The following is a 20,872-nucleotide window of genomic DNA, read 5'->3' on the forward strand; positions in this document are numbered from 1 at the left end:
CTAGTCCTAGAGAGGGCACCTAAGAGCAGGAGATATGTGGGAGCAGCGCAAGAAGGAACCCAACCTAAACTCCAAGCAGTTTGTAAATGCATAGACAGACCTTTAGCTTGCGAGTATGACCATGGTATGCAGAAGCCCTGCTCCCTTTGCATGGGGAAGAGACATCACAACTGCCATGCAACTGGACAAACCCCTAAATCTGGTTGTCAGCTCCTGCTTCAAAAAGTCAACTCCTTTGAAACCTTGTGTTAAATACATGCCCGTGATCAGCACAGCTCTAGCAAACAGCCACGGTGGCAGTCCCATGCCCTGTGGGCAGAACACAAATGCCACAACAGGTTGTTCTCATAGAACAGCCAATTTTAGCAGACAGAAATCATCTTCTGCCAATGGTTAGGCATTGGCAAAGGGATCAAATGTCCCAAAGAGATCTCTGGCTCTGCAACATCGAAAACCAAACCAACCAGCCCCCTAAAAAGTCAGTGCAAATTGAACTTGGTCACCAGGATGGATTCTTAGTAAGCTGAGGAAAAGAAAGTAGAAGGGCTTAAAGGAAGAAATTCAGCCAGTTGCTTTTAATAAAAGACAAAGAAGAGGCAGTCCTGGCTCCTATGGCAGAAGATTTGTGTGTAGCTCTGCTGCTGCTGCCGAGGGGGTGCAGGCTCTGGTCACTGTGCAGCTGCTTGCTGGCTGCCTGCTACCTGTGGCAGAGCTATAGAGGATGAGCTAGAGCCTGGCACCTGGGACACATCAGCTCCAGCGTTGCGTGAAGTAACAAGGAGGACAGCAGCAGACAGGGAAACAGACACTGAGGCCTGCTTAGAGGAAGTGTTGCCCTCAGCGGAGCCACCCCTGGCACTGCAAGAGAACAAAAGGACACCTGAGCTAGCCACCAAGCTACCAAGAGAGCAGCAGCCCCTTCTTCTGTCTCCTGCCCATCTGCAGGTCCACACAAACATCTCCTGCCTCTGGACACCTTCCATATTTCAGAGTGCAGCCACTGAACATTCTAATTCAAAGCCCAAATCAGATTTCAAGGCACCCAACACCCTCCCAGGGAGTTACAGTGGACTGAGTCTGTAGTGCAGTTGGACCAGATGATCTCAAAGGTCTTTCCCAACCTCACTGCTTCTGTGAGATACCAGCTACTGTCCCCTGCACTGCTCAGAAACAGCAAAACCCATCCCTGTGAGACAGCAGCAGGAGTCAGGGGCAGCATGCAGAAACTCACTGCAGCACTCCAGGCTGTGCCTCCCCAACTCTGGGGGACAGAGACTCACTAATGCTTTGGTAGCTCAGGATGGATGTTAGACTTGTTGGTGGGTAAGGAATGGGCTTGAAGGTTGCACTCAAAGAGCATCAGTCACTAGCTCCATGTGGAAGTGGAGACCAGGGACAAGTGGTGCTCCTCAGGGGCCAGTGCTGGGCCCAGTGCTGTCTAACATCTCTGCCAGTGACATGGGCTGGGACCTTGAGGCACCCTCAGCGAATTCGCCAATGCCACCCAGCTGCGTGCTGTGGCTGAGAGGCTGGAGGGAAGGGATCCATCCAGAGGGACTTGGACAGGCTACAGAAGTGGGCCTAAGCCAACCTCATGAAGTTCAGCAAGGCTGCAGGTAAGGCCTTGAACCTGGGTCAGGGGAATTCCAACACAAATACAGGCTGGACAGAGAGTGGGTAGAAAGCAGTGCTGAGGAGGAGGACTTGGGGGTGCTGGGTGAGAAAAAGCTCAGTGTGAGCTGGTAATCCTCTGGGCTGCAGGTCGAGGGAGAGGATTCTGCCCCTCTGCTCCACTCTGGTAAGACCCCACTTTAAAATTACTTTGAGTAGGATGTCTGTCCAGGCTGAGCAGGCGGCACTGAGCTACCAGATGCAGTCCCTGTGCCTCGGCCCTGAGAAGAGAGCTGGCCAGGAGGAAGGCTGCAGCCTGGAACCTGGCCCAGCTGTGCACTCCCTGCCACCAAGCGGGCACTGCCTTGAGCTTGCCCCGAAGAGACCTGGGAAGGTAAAGAAAGGCATATTAAAATACAGGACAGCTTGGGAGTTAGGGCCAGATTGGAGAACCGAAGCACACCTCTCAGCCTTTTCTTAACAGAACCCATCAGCCTGTCTCCTATTAAGTGCTGCAGCAGAAAACATCTCCAGGTGATTAAAGGACACTGTTCCCATTCTACCCTCAGGCTCTGGCCTCAAAAAGGTCAAAGAATTCCCTGGAAACTTTGTATTCCAAAATTTAGTTCACTCTCACTCACACTCCTGAAGAGCTTCTGCCAGCACATAGGGACAGCTCTGAAGCAAGTGCCAAAGGGCAGCCCAGAGCAAACACTTTGTGAAGTTGTCACCGAGCAGAAGGCTGAGCTGGAAAGCCGAGAACCTGTGACTGTGTCTCAGAGGTCCCTCAGCACTGCCTGGGACTGCCACTGGGCAACTGGCAGAGCAGGCCAGGAGGGGAAAGGAGCTCCTAAGAAAAAGGCAGCTGAAGAGAAGGTCGAATTTGACACCCAGCTAGGCCAAAAGCTTGTGAGGGATCACAGAATTGCAGAGTGTTAGAGGTTGCAAGGGACCTCTGGAGTTCATCCAGTGCAAGCCCCTGCCAGAACAGCATCACCCAGGAACACATCCAGGTGGATTTGAAAAGTCTCCAGAGAAAGAGACTCCACAACCTCCCTGGGCAGCCTGCTTCAGGGCTTCAGCACCCTCATACCAAAAGAAGTATCCCCTCATGCTGAGGATGGACTTCCTATGCTCCAGCTTGTAACTGTGGTTCCTTGTCCTGTCACCTGGCACCTTCTTTCTGACACCCACCCCTTGGGTATTTATACACACTGATAAGGTCCTCTCACAGCCTTCTCTTCTCCAGACTAAACAGGCCCAAGGCTCTCAGTCTCTCTTAAAGGCAGAGATGTTTGAGTCTCTTCATTGTCCTCATAGATCTCTGCTGGGCTCTCCAGCAGAGTCACAGAACAGATTCATGGAATGGTTTGGGTTGGAAGGGACCCTTAAAGGTCACCTAGCCCTACCCTGCAGCAGTGAGCAGGGACATCCTCAAGCAGATCAAATTGTTCAGAGCCCCATCAAGCCTGACCCTAAACACCTCCAGGGATGGGGCCTCCAGCACCTGTCCCAGATTTCCACCACGCTCTTAGTAAAGAACTTCTTGGTAATGTCCAATCCAAATCTACCCTGCTCCAGCTTCAAAGCATTGCCTCCTGCCCTGGTGCTACAAGCCCTTGCAAACAGTCCCTTTCCCAGCTCTCCTGTAGCCTCCTTCAGTCACAACAAACAACACCAAAATCCTTTTACTTTGTACATCTTGGAAAAAACCTAAAATAGACAAGTCACAGAAACCTCTGTTTGGCAAAGGAGAGAGCTGCACAGAGACCTAATGTGTTCTGGAGACAGGAAACCATCTCTCTGCTGAGTAACAGCAGTTACTGAAATTCTCTTCAAACCTAACCTCTGAGGAATTCTTCTGTTCTGGTAGTCCAGCTCCAAATCTGAAGTTCAGAGCCATCCCAAATTAGCCACTTGAGAGAGATCCCTGCTCTGTCAACGACTTCCACCTGCACCCAACAGCACTGAAGGCAGGAGGTACCCAGCAGAGATCACTGTGGCAGCAGGCACTAAAGCAGCTCATCTGTTCCAGCCTGCAGCACTGAAGTGTGACAGCTCAGCAGTTCTCTGCCACCCTAAAGGTGCCCACCGCAACCCAGCACAACTCTGAGCCCTCAGCATAAGCAGCTTTGAATGCCCTGGGAACCATTAGAGCCTCCTCCCTGGAAATTCTGACTCACAACCTACATTTGGAGCTTGCTATTCATTTTTACACAGCCCTGAGTAAGGACTGACATCCATGCCGAGAGGCTGTGAGCACTGCTGGCTGCAGCAGTCAGTCCCTGTCTCTCTTGCCCTGGGGAAATGGAAACTGAACTCACTGAACAATGCTGCTGGATTTTGTATGCCCCTGAGGCTATCAGCACCTGCACAGACAGCAGAAGGTTTCTCAGGTGATGTTTGGAGTGATTAAAAGCAGCTGAAGTGCAACCCAGTTCTAAAAGCATCAAAGGGTAAAAAGCAGCCAGGGAGAGACCCTTTGCAAAGTCTGCTCTGGAGAGAACTCTGCTGGCTCAAGGCAACACCACAGGGAAGTGATCAAAAAACACTTCTGAGCTGAGAGCTATCAAACAAGGAGCCCACAGCAGGCCAGGGCTATCTGGGTTGTGTGGAAGTGAAAACTAACTCCGTGGTGGTTCCCCCTTAGCCCCAGGAAGGACAAGAAGTAGCCAGATGAAGCCTGCCTTAGAAATGATGCTGCGGGCACTTGAGAAACAAGGCAAGAGAGAAAAGAGCAGCCCCTGTGGAATCCCAGCAGGACAAAGCTGGAGGGCACTGGAAAGCAGAGCTGAGAGAACACAACTCAGCAAATTCCAGATGAGTACCTCTTGGGAGGAAGAGTTCTCAGGTCCCTCTGTGGCCAGCTGGAGCTCAGGGCAGCGGACAGCAGCGCTGAGCAGAAGCTGCACCTCGCGGCTGCTACCCTCCAGGACGCTGTGTGCAGGCTCTGCCTCTGGCTCCAGCACCTGCAGAGAGAGGAGAGAAGAGTCACTGAGCAGAGCCCCGAGAGCCAGGCTGAGCAGGGAGCCTCCAGCAGCAGCCACACACAGGGCCAGGAAGGCCATTCCCATGCAGTGCCCTGTCAAGATGGCAGCAGGTGACTCTTCTGCTGTAGGCTGGGTGGCATCTGCTGACCAAAGCCAGCAGCACCAGCTCCGCAGACGCACCCATGGGCACTGCCACCGGGCACCAGTGCCTGCAGAGCGCCTGCCCTTGCTTTTCCTGGCCCCTGCTGGAGCTCTGTGAGTGGAGAAGGCCAAGAAGGAAAAGCTCCAGAAACCCTCTTCCTTCCTGTCTCAGGAGAAAGGACTTCCCAGCGAGATGGCTCCTGTGGGGCAAGAGCCACACTGCTGGGGGCTGGGAAGGGGCATTTAGGGATAGGAGTGAACTCCTGTGGAAAGGCTCTGACTGCTCTGCCTCTGCTGGGCAAAAAGATTTGGGTTCCAGGTCCTCCAATGGTTCAGCAGCTGGGGCAGAGCCATCACCTGACACGAGTGTGTTGGACAAGGAAAGTCACAGCAGGATCTCTGCTGAGATGCCCACAGCCAACAGCAGAGGCTGTTTGGGTTGGCGAAGACCTGGATGCCCATCGAGTCCAACCCTCAGCCCTGCTTTCCAGCCCCTTGGCCAGCTTTACTGCTCTGCTGGGTGCAGACAATGCTGGGAGCTCAGCCCCGAGGTGCCAGGGAGCTCCTCAGCACAGGCAGCAGTGCTGCTGCTGCTCTGCACCCCCAAATCAAGAAGCGGGGAGTTAAACTCCTTCGGGGTGCAAAGGCACTGAATCAGAAACAGAGCTGACCTCCAGGGAATGGGCATCTGCTCAGTGCTGACCAAGCCCTCAAAGGCAGGGGAGGGGCAAGAAGATGAGGCCAGACTCTCCTCAGTGGTGCCTAGGGACAGCACAGGGGCAAGGGCCACAAACAAGAACCCAGGAGGTTCCATCTGAGCAGGAGGAGAAATTTCTTTGATGTGAGGGTACTGGAGGTGTGGAGCAGGCTGCCCAGAGAGGCTGTGTAGTCTCCTTGTCTGGAGAGATCCCAGTCCCCCCGGCCATACTGCTGTGGGGGCCCTGCTCTAGCAGGGAGGTCAGACTGGATGACCTCCAGAGGTCTCCTCCAACCCCACCATGCTGTGCAAGCATATTCAAAACCCTGCTGGCTCCCCTCAGGGATGAACTCCCTATCAGGAAAGGGAGGAGCTGCTTGGACAGCAATGCTGGGGATCTGCCGCCATCAGCGGCTCTTCTCATGAAAGCTGAAGGAGCTTTTGCTGCTGTGCTTCTCACCTGCTTCTTGACAGGCCATCTGGCACCTGGGGCCTTGGTGCTGTCCACCCACTTCACTCTGCCAAGGCAGTCATCCCAGTCAAGGATCTCCTCTGGGGGCAGCTGGAAGGAGATCCTAGACACCAGGCACTTCACGGGGTGTCTTCTGAAGGTGACCTCGACTTCTGACTGCAAGGTCACCCCGATGTCCTTGGCACAGCCGGCATGGAGGTGTCCAACCTGGAGAGAAGCAGAGAGCCAAGACCAAACTGGCATCACTGGCAAGGCCAGGCCAGGCTGTTGGTGTGGGGAGTTGTGCCAGGAGCCTCTCTGTCTGTGAGGAGAGGTGAGAGCCATGGGGCTGTTGAGCCTGGACAAGAGCAACCCCAGAGGGGATCTCTCCAAGCTTCTCAAGAGCTAAAGGTGGGGGCACAAGAGAATGGGGCCAGACTCTTCTCAGTGGGGCCCAGGGACAGGGCAAGGGGCACAAACTGGAAGCCAGGAGGTTCCATCTGGCCAGGAGGACAAACTCCTTTGGTGTGAGGGTGCCAGAGGTCTGGGTCAGGCTGCCCAGGGAGGTTGTGGATTCTTCCTCTCTGGAGAGATTTCAGACCCCCTGGCCACAGGGATCCTGGGCAAGCAGCTGGAGGTGACCCTGCTGGAGCACTAGACTGGAAGATCCTCAGAGATCCCTTCCAACCCCCAGCATGCTGGGATTGTGCCAAACTGCATCTCACTGAGGACTGATCTGGGCTTTGCTAGAGAACACCACCACCAGAAGGTGCCACCTTCTATGACATGGAGCCTCTTTTGGCCCAGCCAAGCCAGGGATGGCATTTCCTCGGTGGCACTGAAAGGGCTCTCACTGTGCCATGCTGGCTTCCTACTTGCTCCCAGGAAGCTGCCAGGCAGGGTTTGAGCATCAGGGAAAGGTAGAGACACCCATGCTTACCTGGGGGGAGAAGTGAAAGGGGGCCTCAGACAGCCACTGGAAGCGCAGAGCCTGCGTCTTGCTGCGGTTGGTGATAGTGAAGGTGATGGTGTATGGGGTGCCAAGGAGACAGTCCCCAAACTGGATGTGGTCCCACTGGGCAACTGTTAGCAAGGAGAGTGAGAGGTCTCAGCGTGCAGGAAGATCCATCTGCCCCCGTGACACCACAGACACACAGGGGCCAGCTCTGCCTCCACCAAGCCTTCCTTCCTCTGGCATCTGCAGCCCAGGATACGGCTGCACCTGGGCTGGTTGCTGATGGTGCCAGCTCATGTCCAGCTTGGCACCCACCAGCATCCTCAAGTCCTCTGCTGGGCCCAGCACAGACCCCTAAGGAACACCATTTGTCATCAGTCTCCATCTGGGCACTGAGCTCTTGATCACTACCCTCTGGATGTGACCATCCAGCCAAGTCCTTATCCACCAGGCAGCTCACCCAGAGAGGACACAAACAATCGGATGTGCTCTTTACAGCACCCCATGGGCTGCAGACCTCCTTTTGGAGGTCCTCAATTCAAAGCTGCTCTCTTTGAGCCCTCCCTGATGGCCTGCAAACTTCTCCCTCCACAGGGCCCCTTTCCTGGTGCTGCCAAGAAAGGCTACTCTGCAGGCTACAAAGGGTGGCAGAAGCTGCCTGCTAAATCTGGGCCAGCCCTGCGTTGGTACCAGCTGAGCCCAACCATGGAGGTTCCCATTCCTTGCTCCACCTTGGCAGCCTCTTCTCTTACTCTCAGTGATGTCCTCCAGGCTGCTCTCAGGGAGGTCGTGCTCCTCCCCATCTGCCACCAATCCCTGGATGTTGTCCAGGGTGAAGTCCTCGTCGTGGCCTTCCCCCACCAGCCTGATGGTGGTCTCCTCATGGGGGTTGTCCACCACCGACACGAAGATCTTCCCCTCCAGGCGCTGGGCCAGACGCGGCTGGAAAACCACCTGGAACTCTGCTGCCTCCCCACGACGCAGAAGCAGGCGAGCGGTGTGGAGCTGCCTCTCTGCACAGCCAGGGACTGCAGGGGCAAGGGAGACACAGGAGACATTGCCACGGGCAGAAAAGGAATGGGAGCTTGAACCCAGCTGTCTCTCAGCACAGCTTGCCCCACCGATGCTTCCAGCCCTTCCTGCTCTCTTCACAGGGCTGTGACACCACCAGGAACATCCCTGGCACTTGTCCTGAGCTCAGCTCAGAGCTCAGCTCTGGCTTCGACTGCAGGCAGTCATCCCCTGCCTTAAGCAGAGCTGAGTGCAAGAATGCTTCAGGATTTTGCTGGCTGCCTGAGGGCTCAGGGCTGCCTCCCCTCAGGCTGCTGACTCCCCACATGCAGTAAAGACCTCAGATGGTCCCCTGAAGTGGTGACAGCCCTCCAGGACTAAACCCACCATGATGAGAAGAGGAAAAGTTTCCTAGAGCTTGCTAGGAGGAAACCAACCCTGCAAAGAGTGCATGTGCAAAAGCGAGGGGACAGAGAGCCTCAGGACACAAACTGTGGCCAATGTCTGGTTGCCTCTTGGCCAAGGCAGGAGTGGGAGACAAATTGCCCCTGGGAGGGTGCCCACATTTCAGGGTTGATGAATTCACCTTCTCCAGCAGAGTCCTTCATGCCCACACCTTGGTAGAGGCATTTTGTGGTGGGACCAGCTTTCAAAAAGAAAACTCCCTCTTCATCTGTCAAGTCCATCAGCACCTGGCAAAAGAGCAGGAGCACACTGGGGTGGGCACAGCATGGCACAGGGACTAAGCCCACACTGCTGCTGTTCCAGCACGGGGGCCCCAGTGCTGCCCCCTTTCAAACATAGCTCTGAGCACAAGGGTGAAGGGAAACCAAAGCCAAGTGTCCAGTGATACTGGGAGATGATGGAAACAGGAGCAGGCAGGACAGGCAGGACCAAAAGGATAACAGAAGGGAATTAAACTACACCTGAGTTTAATTAGAGCCTGGTCAAACAGGACCAAACACAAGCCAGTGTCACAAGGACATGAGGAACACATCCAGTCCAACCAGAAGCTGAGAAGAGAGGTTGGGCAAGGCCCCAGCCCGACTATGGGAGTTGTGTTTCCCTGAGAAGACCCCAAAATCCCTTGGCCCAGAAGAAATCTCTTCCTGGAATGCACAAGTTAGCCAGGGGCTTCCAAACGACTCTGTGAGTCTGGCCAAGGTGTTTCCTGAGGCAGGGAGCAGGGAGGAAGGAACTGGCACAGAAGACCAGCGTGGCTCGGGGCTGGCAAGGATGGCAGCAGTGGCTGCCAAGGAGGTGGAAGCAGAAGGGACCTTCCTGTACGGAGCTGCTGAGAAACAAGCCTCTGCCCACTGCTCTGCCCCAGCAGAAGCTCAGGAAGTTGCTGTGCTGCCCCAGAGGGGCTCTGAGCACAAGCAAAGGGTTTCCTTTGGGCTTCGAGGGCACCCGCAGAGCAGTGGGGCACTGCCCGCCCCCCTCTCCTCCCCAGCACAAGCCTCGCTGCCAGCAGCGCTCCCGGGCAGCTCCTCACCTGGGCAGGGACAGTGCCAGAGTTGTGCAGGACCAGCGGCAGCTCCTGGCGGGCGCCCAGCGGCAGCCTCCTGAAGAGCAGCAGGGGGTTCCCTCCGGGGCCGCGCAGCGCCGGGCGCAGCACCCGCACCGCAGGCAGCTTCCCTTCGCCGCTGATGCCAAAGCTCAGGCTGGCGGCTCCCACTGCTGCAGGCCTGCGGGAGAGGGGCAGCAGAGACAGCGCTCGCTGGGCACGCAAGGAAGCCAGGGCCACCTGCTGCACTTGTCCTGCCTGGGGCTCCTGGTCCCCGGGACGCAGCTCCCCTGCCCCTTTCCTCAGGCCTGTTCCCAAGAGGAATCTGCTCTGCAGAGACAGAGCCTTCCAGAGCTCGCTTCAACCCGCTTCACTCAGTGGGGCTCCCCAGGGCAGCAGAGGCATGAGGAGGGCACAGGTGCCACAGGGCAGCTTCCCTGGCTGTGCTGAGCAGAGACAGAAGCAAGCAGCACCAGCAGAGCGTGAAGAAGTGTCCAAGCAAGAAGGGACACATCAGTGACCCCTGCAGCGAAGGGGATCTCCAAGGAGGCTCAGAGCAGGAATTACTCCTCAGGGCAGCAAACTGAGGCATCTTGGCCCAGCTCAGCCACTAAAGGGCAGGCCAGGCCCAGGACACACTCAGTGCCCAGGGCAGAGGAGCTGGGCTCCTCTTGTAGAGGGCATCCAACGGCTCCTTTAGCACCAAGCATCTTGAGGCACCCCAGCAGATCCACCAGGTCACCACCTCAGCACAGACACGAGGAGGCCACAATGGCAGGTGGCTTGAGGCACAGAACCCACTGCATCCAACCCTTTGTCCCTGGCAATCTCCAGCTCAGCTGGAGCTGCACAGCTCCACTGCTTCTTCACCCACTCCCTGTTGGCTCCTTGCAATGGTTTGCTTTGGAAGGGACCTTGAAAGCTCATCCACTCCAACCTTGCAGTTGGCAGGGACATCTGCAGCTGGAGCAGGCTGCTCAGAGCCCCAGCCAAGCTGACCTGGAATGGCTCCCAGGATGGGGCAAGCTCCTACCTCTCTAAGCAACCTGGGCCAGTGTCAGTGCCCCACTGCCCTCACAGCCACTGCTGCAGGCTGCACCAGGACACTGACTGCCCTGCTTGGCTGGATCTGAGAGCTACAGCTTTGGATTGCTTTGGAGCATCTCTGTGAGCAGGAGAGGCTGAGAGCCCTGCAGCTGCTGAGCCTGGAGAAAAGCAGCCCCAGAGGGGATCTGTGAGGTGAGGCTGCTGGAGCCCTGGAGCAGCTGCCCAGAGAGGTTGTGGAGTCTTCTCTGCAGAGATTCCAAACTCCCCTGGACACTGGGATCCTGGGCAAGCTGCCGTGGGTGCCCCTGCATAGGCAGGGGGGTTGGGCTGGATGATCCCCAGAGCTCCCTTCCAAACCCCACCATGCTGGGATGCCAAGTACACTACCTAAGGCGACACAAAGGGTTAGGAGCCAGCAGGAAGGGCCTCTCCCAAGCTCTCCTGGAGTTACCTTGTGTGCATTTCAAGGGAGGCCTCAAAAGTGCAGCAGTAGCTCTGTGCCCTCTGCGGAGTGAAGGTCACAGTGACAAAGGCATGGGAGCAGCTAGGCACAGACATCTGGACGGGATCCACCTCAAAGATGTGCCCAGAGCGGCTCTTCAGCTTGGAGGAGCCCTGTGAGGGTGTCAGGAGGAAACTTCTCTCCATGTGCTGCTCTCTCAGCCATGCACGGAGCATGAGGAACAGCCCCAGACAGCGTGGCCCCCTTCCTGTTTCCCTGGACAGGCTCCTTCCCTCTCAGGGGCTGAATCCAAAGCAGTGCTGACCCTGTGCCCAGGGGGCTGCCATCCACCCCAGGAGTGCAAAGCTTGCTGTGAGCTCTGGGCAGAGCCCCAGCACAGAGGGGAGGTAGGGACTGCATGGACAACCCTGCCGAGAACCTGCAGCTGGCCTTCAAAGAGAAGGGAGAAAGAGCAGAGAGCCCAAGGAAACCAGAGAATGCCTTTGCTTGGATCTTGGGATCATCAGGTCTTGGGATCATCAGGTCCAAGGTGGAAGCCAGCACTGCCAAGTCACCACTAAATCATGGCCCTCAGCACCACATTTCCTCATCTCTAAAAGCCCTCTGGAGATGGGGACTGCACCACTGTCCTGGGCAGCCTGGGCCAGGCCCTGACAGCCCTCAAGGGCAAGAAATTGCTCCTCCTGTCTGACCTAAGCTTTCCTTGGCACAACCTGAGGCCATGTCCTCTTGTCCTAGCACTTGTGCTTTGGGAGAGGACATTGATCTCCCCCCAAAAGGGTCTGCTTTGAGCCCTGGCTCAGTGTTGAGTAAAAGCTCCTCCTCTGCCTGTGCTACTGAGAGCTGTTCAGAAGGGCCCAAAGCCCCAGGGGCCTTGAGCTCAAGCCTTGCCTGAGACAGGCTGAATCCAACCCAGCTGTCACCTGCACTGAGCTGGACTGGGCTGGGCAAGAGGAAGCAATGGAGTTGGAGAACGAGGCAGATGCCCCACAGCCTTCAGAGAGCCACTAAGGCCTCCTGTTCTCACCTTCCTGGTGATGGGTTTGATGGAGAGGAGTACATCGCAGGGCACTTTGTTCATGTTAGCGATCTTGAACCGTGCCGTGGCCTGGTGCCCAACCAGGACGTTGGTGAAGACGAACTTGTTGTCATCCCTGACAAACACTCCCTCAGCCTCCACTGTCTGCAGCACCTGGTGGAGGTTGCTGCTGCTGCAGATCTGGTACTCCTCAAAGATGGACTCGACATCATTGGTCACAAAGGCTGCGAGGAGAGCAGAGGAGGGCTGAGGATGGAGAAGCCTTCCTGCCCGACTGACCCTGATGGGCTCTCAGCAGGGCTGAGCAGCCCTTTCTGCCCAGTGAGCTGCCAAAGTCAGCCTGGGGCAGGGCAGTTGGCTGTGAGGATGGAGCTCAGGCAGTCTCAGCCTGAAAGGGTTTCTTTTGATCCTTCCATGCCTCCCTGCCGGCCTCTCCCACTGGCGGACCTGGGAAGTGCCTCTGAGGACTCTGAGATGGGATCTCAGGGTCAGGCTGTCCGCTCTGCCCCAGCACTGAGTTTGGTGCGGCGCAGCCACAGCAACCTGCGGGCAGCGGTACCTGGCAGGCAGGACTCGGCCACCAGGCTGTAGGGGATGCCCAGAGGGTTGTCCCTGGGGTCTCTGTCGCTGATGTCGATCAGCAGCTGCTCCTGGCACGGCCCTGGCACTCCCGCAGCGCACTCCACTGTCACCACCTGCTGGTGCCCAGGAAGGATGCAGCCAAAGGCAGGGGACACCGTGAACATGTCCACAGAGAGGCGAGCCTGCAGAGAGAGTGCCAGCAGAGCCTGAGGGCCAACAGCCTGCACCTGGAGCCTCTCAGCAAGGAGGACACCAGGCTTTGGCCTCCAGTCGGGCCCAGGGCAGGCAGGGATGACTCCACGGCCCAGAGCACACCCCAGGAGGAACTGAAGAAGCCAAGAGGAGCTGCAGGCCTGTCCCAAGGGGCTTAAAGAAAGCACTTTGGCTGTAAAGGCTGAAGGTGGGAGTTGGGATCCTTAAGCCTCCAAGGGTCAAACAGGAGAACAGAGAGAACTGTGAGCAACAACGGCAGAGGAGAGGGCACTGGGCAGAAGGCAAAGCAAGGTCAGCTCCTCTCCATGGACTGGGAGCTCAGTGGGGACATTGCACAGCTGTGGCACTCACAGCCCTCTTCTGGTCAGCAGCCACCAGAGGCAGGCTCTGCTCCTTCCTCTTGGCCCTGCAGCTCCAGCTCTAAGCCAGAGGTGCAGGGCACCCAGCAGCTGCTGGCTTTGCTTACGGCTGGCAGAGGAAGGGTCTCCACCATGCAGATCATATCCCATGCCATGGGGACTTGCTCCCGGCCTGGGCACAGCAGTGCAGGAGCCTGTGATGGAGAGCAGAAGCCACTCACCTTGGTGGAGGGCTTGGTCTCCTCTGGCACCAATGGCCTGTCCTGCTTGGCTACAGCAGACCTTCCGTTGAAGCTCTGCTTCCTGTGGGAGAGCCTCCTTTGGTGTGCACCCAGGGGAAAGAGCAGAGAACGGCCCTCAGGCTGAGCTCCTCCAGCCCTTCTCCAAAGCCAAACCTTCCTCCTGCCCTTCACACCCCCCTGCAGCACCTGTGGCTATAGCTTATTGACAGAAGGGCTCCGCCACCAGCTTCAGGAGGTTCATCAGGAGGATTCTGGGGCACCTTTCTATCCCCTACTCACAAGCCACTTGCACAGGCAGGCAATAACCCAGGTGACACAGGACATGGCCTTGTTTGCTTGGCAGAGGCATTTAAAATCAAGTCCAAGCCTGAAGCCAGCACTGCCAGCTCACCGCTGTCCGCTCGGCACCACGTATTGGTGGCTTTGAAAGCCCCCCAAGTACAGGGACTCCACCACTGTCCTTGGCAGCCTGGGCCAGGCCTTGACAGCCCTCAAGGGGAAGAACTTGTTCCTCCTGTCCAACCTAAACCTCCCCTGGCACAACTTGAGGCTTTTTCCTCTGCTTCTATCGCTTGTTTCTTGGGAGAAAAGACCATGCCCCACCTGGCTGCAGCCTCCCTTCAGGAAGTTGTAGAGAGCCAGAAGAGCTCCCCTCAGCCTCTTCTTCTCCAGGCTGAACAAGGCCACAGACCCTCTGCTCTAGAGCCCTCAGCAGCTTTGTTGCCCTTCTCTGGCCATGCTCCAGCACCTCAATGGCCTTGGAGCAAGGGGCCCAAGCTGAGCCCAGGAGTCATGGTGCAGCCTGGCTGTGTGTCCTAGCTGCCTGCCACACACCAGCCATGCTGTGAGGCCTCCTCAAGCAGCAAGGCTGCTGCAGGTCTCTCTCACCTTTTCTTGGGCGCCTCAGCTGCACCCTGCTCTGCTTTGCAGATGATGAACTCAAAGGGCAGGAGGCCTCTGTTCTCCATCAGGAAGCTGCAGGATCTCTTGGTGCCGCTGACCATGGCCCCGCAGTCGAGCAGCGCAGCAGGGCTGATGCTATACTGGCTGAACACAGCCTTGGCTGACAGCCTCACTGGGATGGTGGCCACAGGCTCAGCTCCCGCACGTGAGCCAGGCTCCAGCACCTGCAACCAGGGCAGGGACTGGCACCTCAAGCAGACACCAGCCCCTGTCTCTGTCCTCTGACCACAGCCCAGCTGCCCACCAGCTCTGAAGGCCTCCTCCACAGCTGCATTTTCAGCCTCTCTTACAATTATGCAATGCCTTGGCTTGGCATAGTTATTTGTTTGAACTTCCTGCACTAGGCAGGAACATCTGAGACCAGAGCAGGTGCTTCAGAGCCCCAAATGAACTGATTTGGAATGCTTCCACAGTTGGGGCAATTACCACCTGCCTGGCCAGCCTGGGCCAGGGTCCCACCACTCTCAGTGTCAAACAGTTCTCCCTTCTCTTCACTCTGAATCTCACTCTTTAGTTTCAAACCATCAGCCCTTGTTTTGTCACAAGAGGCCCTGATCAAAAGTCTGTGCCCAGCTTTCTCACCAGTCCCTTCAAGCACTGCAAGGAAGGGCCACAAATGGCTTCTGAAAGCCTCTGCTGTATCCAGAGAAAATTCCCCAGCTAAAGCTTTCCTGCCAGCAAAGCCCTGTCCCCGACACCCTCAGCCCAGGGGTGCTGACCCCGCCTGCTCCAGGCAGCTCACCTGGCACAGCAGGATGGGTTTGTCTTCAATTGTAATCTCCCTCTGAGGCCAGAAGAGCAGCTGCACGCTGACAGCCTGCTGAGAGGCAGGCAGCAGCCCCCGCTGGGGCTGCACAGTGAAGTGGGAGGCCACGTCGCGGGTGCTGGGGTCTGCAGGGTGGAGCCTGAACCTGGGCAGGGAGGGAAGGAGGCAGGAATGGAGAAGACCTCTGTGGTGAGCAGCCCAGGTGCCAACAGCACGGCCAGCACGGTGTGTGGCACCAACAACAAACGACAAAAGCAAAGAGGCCAGCTGTGCTTGGGAGCCCCAGGGCCTGGCAGAGCCAGGCACTGCTGAGTGCTGACAGCTCCCCTCCACCCCCGTGATTTTCCTTCCTCCTCTAAAGAGTCTCCTGAAGAGAAAGGACTTGGCCCTGGAAGGACCAACAGAGCTCAGCAGGGAGTGACCCCAACTTCGGACTCACAAAATCCCAGCATGGTGGCAGTTGGAAGGGGCCTCTGGGGACCATCCAGTGCAACCCCCATGCTAAAGCAGGGCACCCAGGGCAGCTTGCCCAGGATCCCAGTGCCCAGGGGCTTTGGAAGTTCTGCAGAGAAGGAGGCTCCACAATCTCTCTGGGCAGCCTGCCCCAAGCCTCCCAGCGTCTTAACGCCAAACAGGTTTCTATTCACGGTCACATGCCCCTTGTCCTGTCCCTGGGCACCACTGACAAGAGCCTGGCCTTGGCCTTTTGCCCCCCACAGGTCCTTTAGCTCTTGCTGAGCATTGCTCAGATCCCCTCCTTCTGGGGCTGCTCTTCTCCAGGTTCAACAGCTGCAGGGCTCTCAGCATTTGCTCCTCCCAGAGAAGGTCCAGGCCCCTCAGCAGCTTTGCAGCTTCTCTGGGAACCTCTCCAGCAGTTCTCTGTCTCTCTTGCACTCTGGGGAGCCCAAAACTGGAGCCAAGACTCCAGATGTGGTCTCCCTAGGGCAGAGGAAAGGCAGAGAAGATCCCTCGACCTGCTGGCCACACTCTTCTCCCTGCACCCCAGTGCTCAGTGACTCTCCTTCTGCTGCCTGCTGAGCTCTGAAGGACTGCTGGGCTGTGGCTGCATTCTCCATGGCAATGGAGACTGCAGCTCAGAACAGGCCCAGTGCTCACACCCCCCCCCCGAGGCAGGCAGCTGGACCAACCTGTATGCAATCTTGTACCGCCCTCGGTTCTTCAGGGACAGCAGTTGCTTGGCTCTCCCCAGGACCTTCACGACTCCAAAGTCCACGCAGCCACCTCTACCTGCAGGACACCCACGGAGCCAGGGAAGGAATGGGGAGGGTGTTGGAGCTGCTGCAGACTGCACCCAGTCAGGAGTCAGGTGGGACAAAGCCCTGCTCAGCAAGTTTCCAGCCTTGCAAGTTTCCTCTGGTTCCTTTACTGCCCTTTCTCTCCCTACTCAGAAAGGACCTGCAGGGCTTAGTGGCCAAGGAGTTCAGTCTCCACCTCCTTGCTTCCACGCACAGATTCAATCACTTGCTCTGCTGTGCTGAGCCTTCAAGAGCTGCCAGATGCTTGTTCACACCCCTGGGCTTTCAAAGCCCCCAGAGCAAACCAACGTGAAGGTGCCCACTTCAAGGTGCAGAGATGAGTGGGACAGGGATCTGGGTGACCTGAGAGTGCAGCACTCCACACAGCTGGCAAGATTCTTGTGTCATGGATGTGTGCTAGGTCTGCACTGCTGTCTCATCCCATCCCATCTCATCCCATACTGTTGTCCACTTGCCAGCGTAATGCAATCCACCTGAACTACTCTGCTCTGGGGGCATCCACTGACCTCCAGGAAGGGTGATGTCCAGAGCAACTTCATAAGCCTCAGCAGAGACTTGAATGTTCTCAATCTGCACCACGCCCTGGACATCTTCTGCATCTGAAACCTGAGGCAGCAAGAAACAAACCCTGCTGAAGTCACTCTCCTCAGTGTTTCTGGCAGACAAGGCAGGAGCAGTTCTTGTCTCTCCCAGCTGTGTGTAAAGCACCCTGGCAGGCACCCACAAGAATCTGAAGGTGTCCCAGAGCAGGTGGCAGTGAAACTGCATTCTCTTGCAGCATTCTCACTGCAATGCAGCTTTGAAAGCACAGGGAACAAAACCCCAGGAGAGATTTTTTTCGCTCTGCCTTAAGAGCCTGAGAAGAAGACTCCACTGCACAACCTCTCTGGGCAGCCTGCTCCAGGGCTCCAGCAGTCTGACCCCAAAGATGTGGGAACCTCCTGGGTTCTGCTTTCTGCCTTTTCCCCCTTGTCCTGTCACTGGACACCTCTAAGAGTCTGGCCCCATCCTCTTGCCCTCACCCTTCAGCTCTTGCTCAGCACTAAGAGAGTTCTAAGCAGCATCCTCCAGGGAGGCTCTCTGGGTGCTAAGGGCCCTGACAATGTGGGGACAAAGGAAACTCCTGAGAGCTCCTCCTCTGGCCCTCTGTGCCTTCGGGCACAGTCTCCATCGCCCAGGGCAGGGCTGAGCACTCTGCCCAGCTCTGCCAGGGAGGGCCCTGGCCCCTCACCTCTAGGCGGATCATCTTCTCAACGCTGAGAGGCTTGGTGGGCCTGAAGCACAGCTGCAGACCAAACTCCGCGTGGGGCCCGACCGTGCCCTGGCACTGGCACATGGAGAAGCCCTCGCCCAGGCTCTCCAGGCCGCTGAGCCGCCAGGCCACGGGCAGGGGGCAGCTGTTGCGCAGCACCAGGCTCCTGCTGTGCTCCCTGCAGAGACACCGAGGCGCTCAGTGCCACCTGTCTGACAGGCACACCAGCAGCCATGCCACCTGGAGCAGCCCTAGCCACGGCTCTGAAGCCATCCCTCAGGCTTTGCTCTTGCCCACAAGCCTGAGAGGTGAGGCCCTCAGGGAGAGCTTGGTGGTGAAGGGGACCCAACAGAAGGCAGACCCAGAGCAGCCACTTGACTCTCTCTACACCAGCAGAGCAGGGGCAAACCCACCAGGACACCCATTGCTGGGGGCTACAGCTTGGGGCTGGCATGGGATATCCAAACCAGCCAGGAAGGGGAAGCAAGAAGCTAGCAAGTGCTGGCAGCAAGAGGGCTGCTGACCCAGCCTCCAATCTGAGCGGCCACAGGGCAAGGAAGGTGAAGGGGAGCTTCAGCAGGGCCACCCATGGCAGAGTGACCACGACCTGACTGACCTTTTCAGAAGCACCCTGCCAAAACTCAGCTGCTTGGAGCTGACCCCCAGCTTCAGCTGCACCCCCTGGCAGCACAGCTGGAAGACCACTGGCTCTGGATTGTCCTTGATGCAGCAGATAAGACTGTCTTGCACCAGGCCAACTGCAGTGGGGTATGCACAGATCCTCAGCTCCTGGCCACATCCCCAGCAAGAGAAGAAACACAGAGGAACACTCAGTGAGCAGCAGGAAGGGCTCCTGGGCTCTGCTGCTGCTGCTTGTCCCACCTGCCTGTCCCCTACCTGCTTCTCATAAGGCCCCAGATTCATGCAGGCAGGTTCCAAGACAAAGGTGTTTCCACAGCCATCCTGCTCAAAGGAGAAGTGCACCTCTGCCTCCCAGGGGGTGACATTGCAGATGGTGATCTTCTCACAGTTGCCAGGCTGAAGCAGAGCCTTGGACCTGTCCAGAGAAAGGGCAAAGGCTGCAGGGGAGCTCTGACAAGCAGCCTAAGACAAAGGATCATACCCAGGGCGCCTTGCATGCTGCCTGTGGTCATTCCCTGCTTCCTTTGATGCCCACTCCACACTTGTTGTCTCCACCCCAGAGCTGTGCACAGGCCACTTCAAGAGGCTTTCTACAAAGCAGGAATTCAAAGGTTCCTGCAAGAACAGAAGCACAGCAGGCACCTGGCTTCCTCCCCTTCTCTGCTGGCTTTCCTTCCCTACAGGCTCCCCAGAAAAGCTTTTACAAGAGGTCTGAAACAGTTCAGCTGCCAGGAGACTGCTGTGGTCCAGCTCTTGGGTGAGCCTGAGGGATGGAAACCGAAAGGGTTTATTCCACAGAGGAGTCCCACAGGTAACAAATGCCTCTTGGCATGGCTGTGGGACACTGTTTGGAGGGAAAGGCTCAAAAAAGGCCAAATGCTCTTTTGGTTTTTAAACTAGAAATATGCCTGCAGCTGCAGGCATAGACTTTAGCCAGCGGTGAGGATCAGGAAAATGAAAACCCCATTCTCCCTGCCCTGCAGCTGCCTGTGTCCCACACTGATGGCTCCAACCAACAAGCCTTGCTGACACTGCAGGTTCACGGAGGCTTTACAAAGCAGCAGCAGAAAAACTGCTCCTTCAGGTTGTCCACATTGCTCCCAGCACTAGAAACAAACACCACAGAGCTCACCACCTAGCCACTGAAGCTGAGATAGGGGCTGACAGGTCACCCCAAGCTGCCTTCAGGCTGGAAGCAGCATGTGGCTTTGGCCACCAAAGCACCCAGCAGCCAGGAAGATCAGCTTCAGCCCTCCCCAGCTCCTCCAGCACTCCTGAGCCTGTTATGTGCTCATGTTCCTACAGTTTTGATCCTTCAAAGCCACCAAACTCCCAGCTCTCTGCCTGGTCCTGCCCTGAATTGTGCCACGGGCAGCACCTTTCTGACAGCACAAGATCCTGCAGATCCCATCCCAATACCCTGCTGCAGGCCAGCAGCACAGCTCAGGGGGACAGCACCTACCAGTCTCTTGCCTTGCCACAGAGCAGCGGCCCGAAGTGGAACACTCCCGTGCTCAGGACATACTCTTTGAAGATGATGTCCTCAGCTGCCTTGTTCTTCCTGCAGCGAGGAAACACCACCCTGGGCACAGAAAGCAGGCAAGGAGGAGCTGTGAGATGATCTGAGCCACAAAGCTGCTCCCAAAGCCCAAACTCCGAGTGCTGCTTGAGGCCCCAGCATTGTTTCTCAGCTCCATGCATGGCAAGAGATGCTGGCTGGCTCGGGCAGGAGGGCACAGGCCTACCAGGGAGGGGCAGCAGAGTGGGGTGGCCCCAGGGGCCAGCCTTACCGTGGCTCCTGGCTGATGCTGGGGCACAGGCAGGTGCCCCTGCAGTGCAGCTGGTAGCAGCGCTGCGTCCCCAGCAGCTCAAAATGCAGCCTCTGCTCAAACTGGCCCTGCACACTGGAGCTGAAGTGGATCTGCAGCTCCACCTGGCCCTGAGCAGGCACTACCCAGCGGTAGGGGCTCCTCCTGGCAGGGAAAGAGGAAACCTTCAGACGCTGCTGGCAGCAAAGGAGAGCAGCAGGAGCTGGGGGACTTGCCATGGTGCAGCCAGGCTGAGAAAGCTCCTTGGCAAGCTGGCGGTGAAGCAGAGGGATCCCTCCTCCCTCTCAGCTCACCTGACAGACCTCTCTGGAGGTGGCGCCGTGCCCACCCGCTCAGGGGAACGTCTGGATGGTCTCCTGGAGCCTGGCCTATGGAGACGTCTCCTGCCGCGGCCAGAGCTCTGCCCTGGCACCTTCGCTGCGGAGGCATCCGTGACACCGTCAGGAGCCTCCTCCTCTGGCACAAGCAGGACAAAGCACTGGAGGCCTCCTGCTGCAGCCACCTCTCGCTTGGCTGGGTAGCGAACCACAGAGTAGAGAGCAGGGGGGGGAATGGGAGGCCCTGAGGGACCCAGGCCCAGCTCATCCAGCACCTAAAGCAGAAGAGCAAACCTTGGTCATGCTCCTGGCACCTCCATCCTTACACCTCCTTAAAGACACTGAGCTGTTGGGGAGCTCTGGTGGATTGAGGTGCAGCACAGCCCCTTGCTCTGCCCAGGATGCTGGGCAGGCTCCAGAGCAGTGCCAGCACCTACAGCTGGCACCTGCAGAGGAATCTCTGCTCTGAGCCCCTCGGCTGAGGGAAACAACGACCATGAGCTGCCCTGGCACCACCT

The 20,872-nt window shown here is 57.3% G+C and overlaps 1 protein-coding gene across 1 annotated transcript in view; it reads right to left on the reverse strand.

Moving 5' to 3' along the window:
* Window positions 1-302: 302 nt before the first annotated feature.
* The window catches only part of LOC135186408 (hydrocephalus-inducing protein homolog), a 64,923-nt gene continuing 44,353 nt past the window's right edge, over window positions 303-20,872 (reverse strand). Inside the window, exons 42-63 of the mRNA XM_064164052.1 lie at window positions 20,331-20,629; window positions 19,999-20,181; window positions 19,671-19,790; window positions 18,464-18,623; window positions 18,183-18,355; window positions 17,546-17,744; window positions 16,821-16,920; window positions 16,186-16,285; window positions 15,014-15,182; window positions 14,197-14,435; window positions 13,288-13,384; window positions 12,472-12,676; window positions 11,901-12,136; window positions 10,862-11,013; window positions 9,352-9,544; window positions 8,443-8,548; window positions 7,598-7,858; window positions 6,831-6,973; window positions 5,900-6,118; window positions 4,440-4,580; window positions 1,822-1,997; window positions 303-858 (exon numbers count right to left, since the gene is read on the reverse strand). Coding sequence (XP_064020122.1) covers window positions 669-858; window positions 1,822-1,997; window positions 4,440-4,580; window positions 5,900-6,118; window positions 6,831-6,973; window positions 7,598-7,858; window positions 8,443-8,548; window positions 9,352-9,544; window positions 10,862-11,013; window positions 11,901-12,136; window positions 12,472-12,676; window positions 13,288-13,384; window positions 14,197-14,435; window positions 15,014-15,182; window positions 16,186-16,285; window positions 16,821-16,920; window positions 17,546-17,744; window positions 18,183-18,355; window positions 18,464-18,623; window positions 19,671-19,790; window positions 19,999-20,181; window positions 20,331-20,629 — 3,861 coding nt within the window. The 3' untranslated portion in view covers window positions 303-668. The remainder of the gene's footprint in view (window positions 859-1,821; window positions 1,998-4,439; window positions 4,581-5,899; window positions 6,119-6,830; window positions 6,974-7,597; window positions 7,859-8,442; window positions 8,549-9,351; window positions 9,545-10,861; window positions 11,014-11,900; window positions 12,137-12,471; window positions 12,677-13,287; window positions 13,385-14,196; window positions 14,436-15,013; window positions 15,183-16,185; window positions 16,286-16,820; window positions 16,921-17,545; window positions 17,745-18,182; window positions 18,356-18,463; window positions 18,624-19,670; window positions 19,791-19,998; window positions 20,182-20,330; window positions 20,630-20,872) is intronic.

The sequence above is a fragment of the Pogoniulus pusillus genome, chromosome 25 (assembly GCF_015220805.1).
Source record: "Pogoniulus pusillus isolate bPogPus1 chromosome 25, bPogPus1.pri, whole genome shotgun sequence".
NCBI classification, from domain to species: domain Eukaryota; kingdom Metazoa; phylum Chordata; class Aves; order Piciformes; family Lybiidae; genus Pogoniulus; species Pogoniulus pusillus.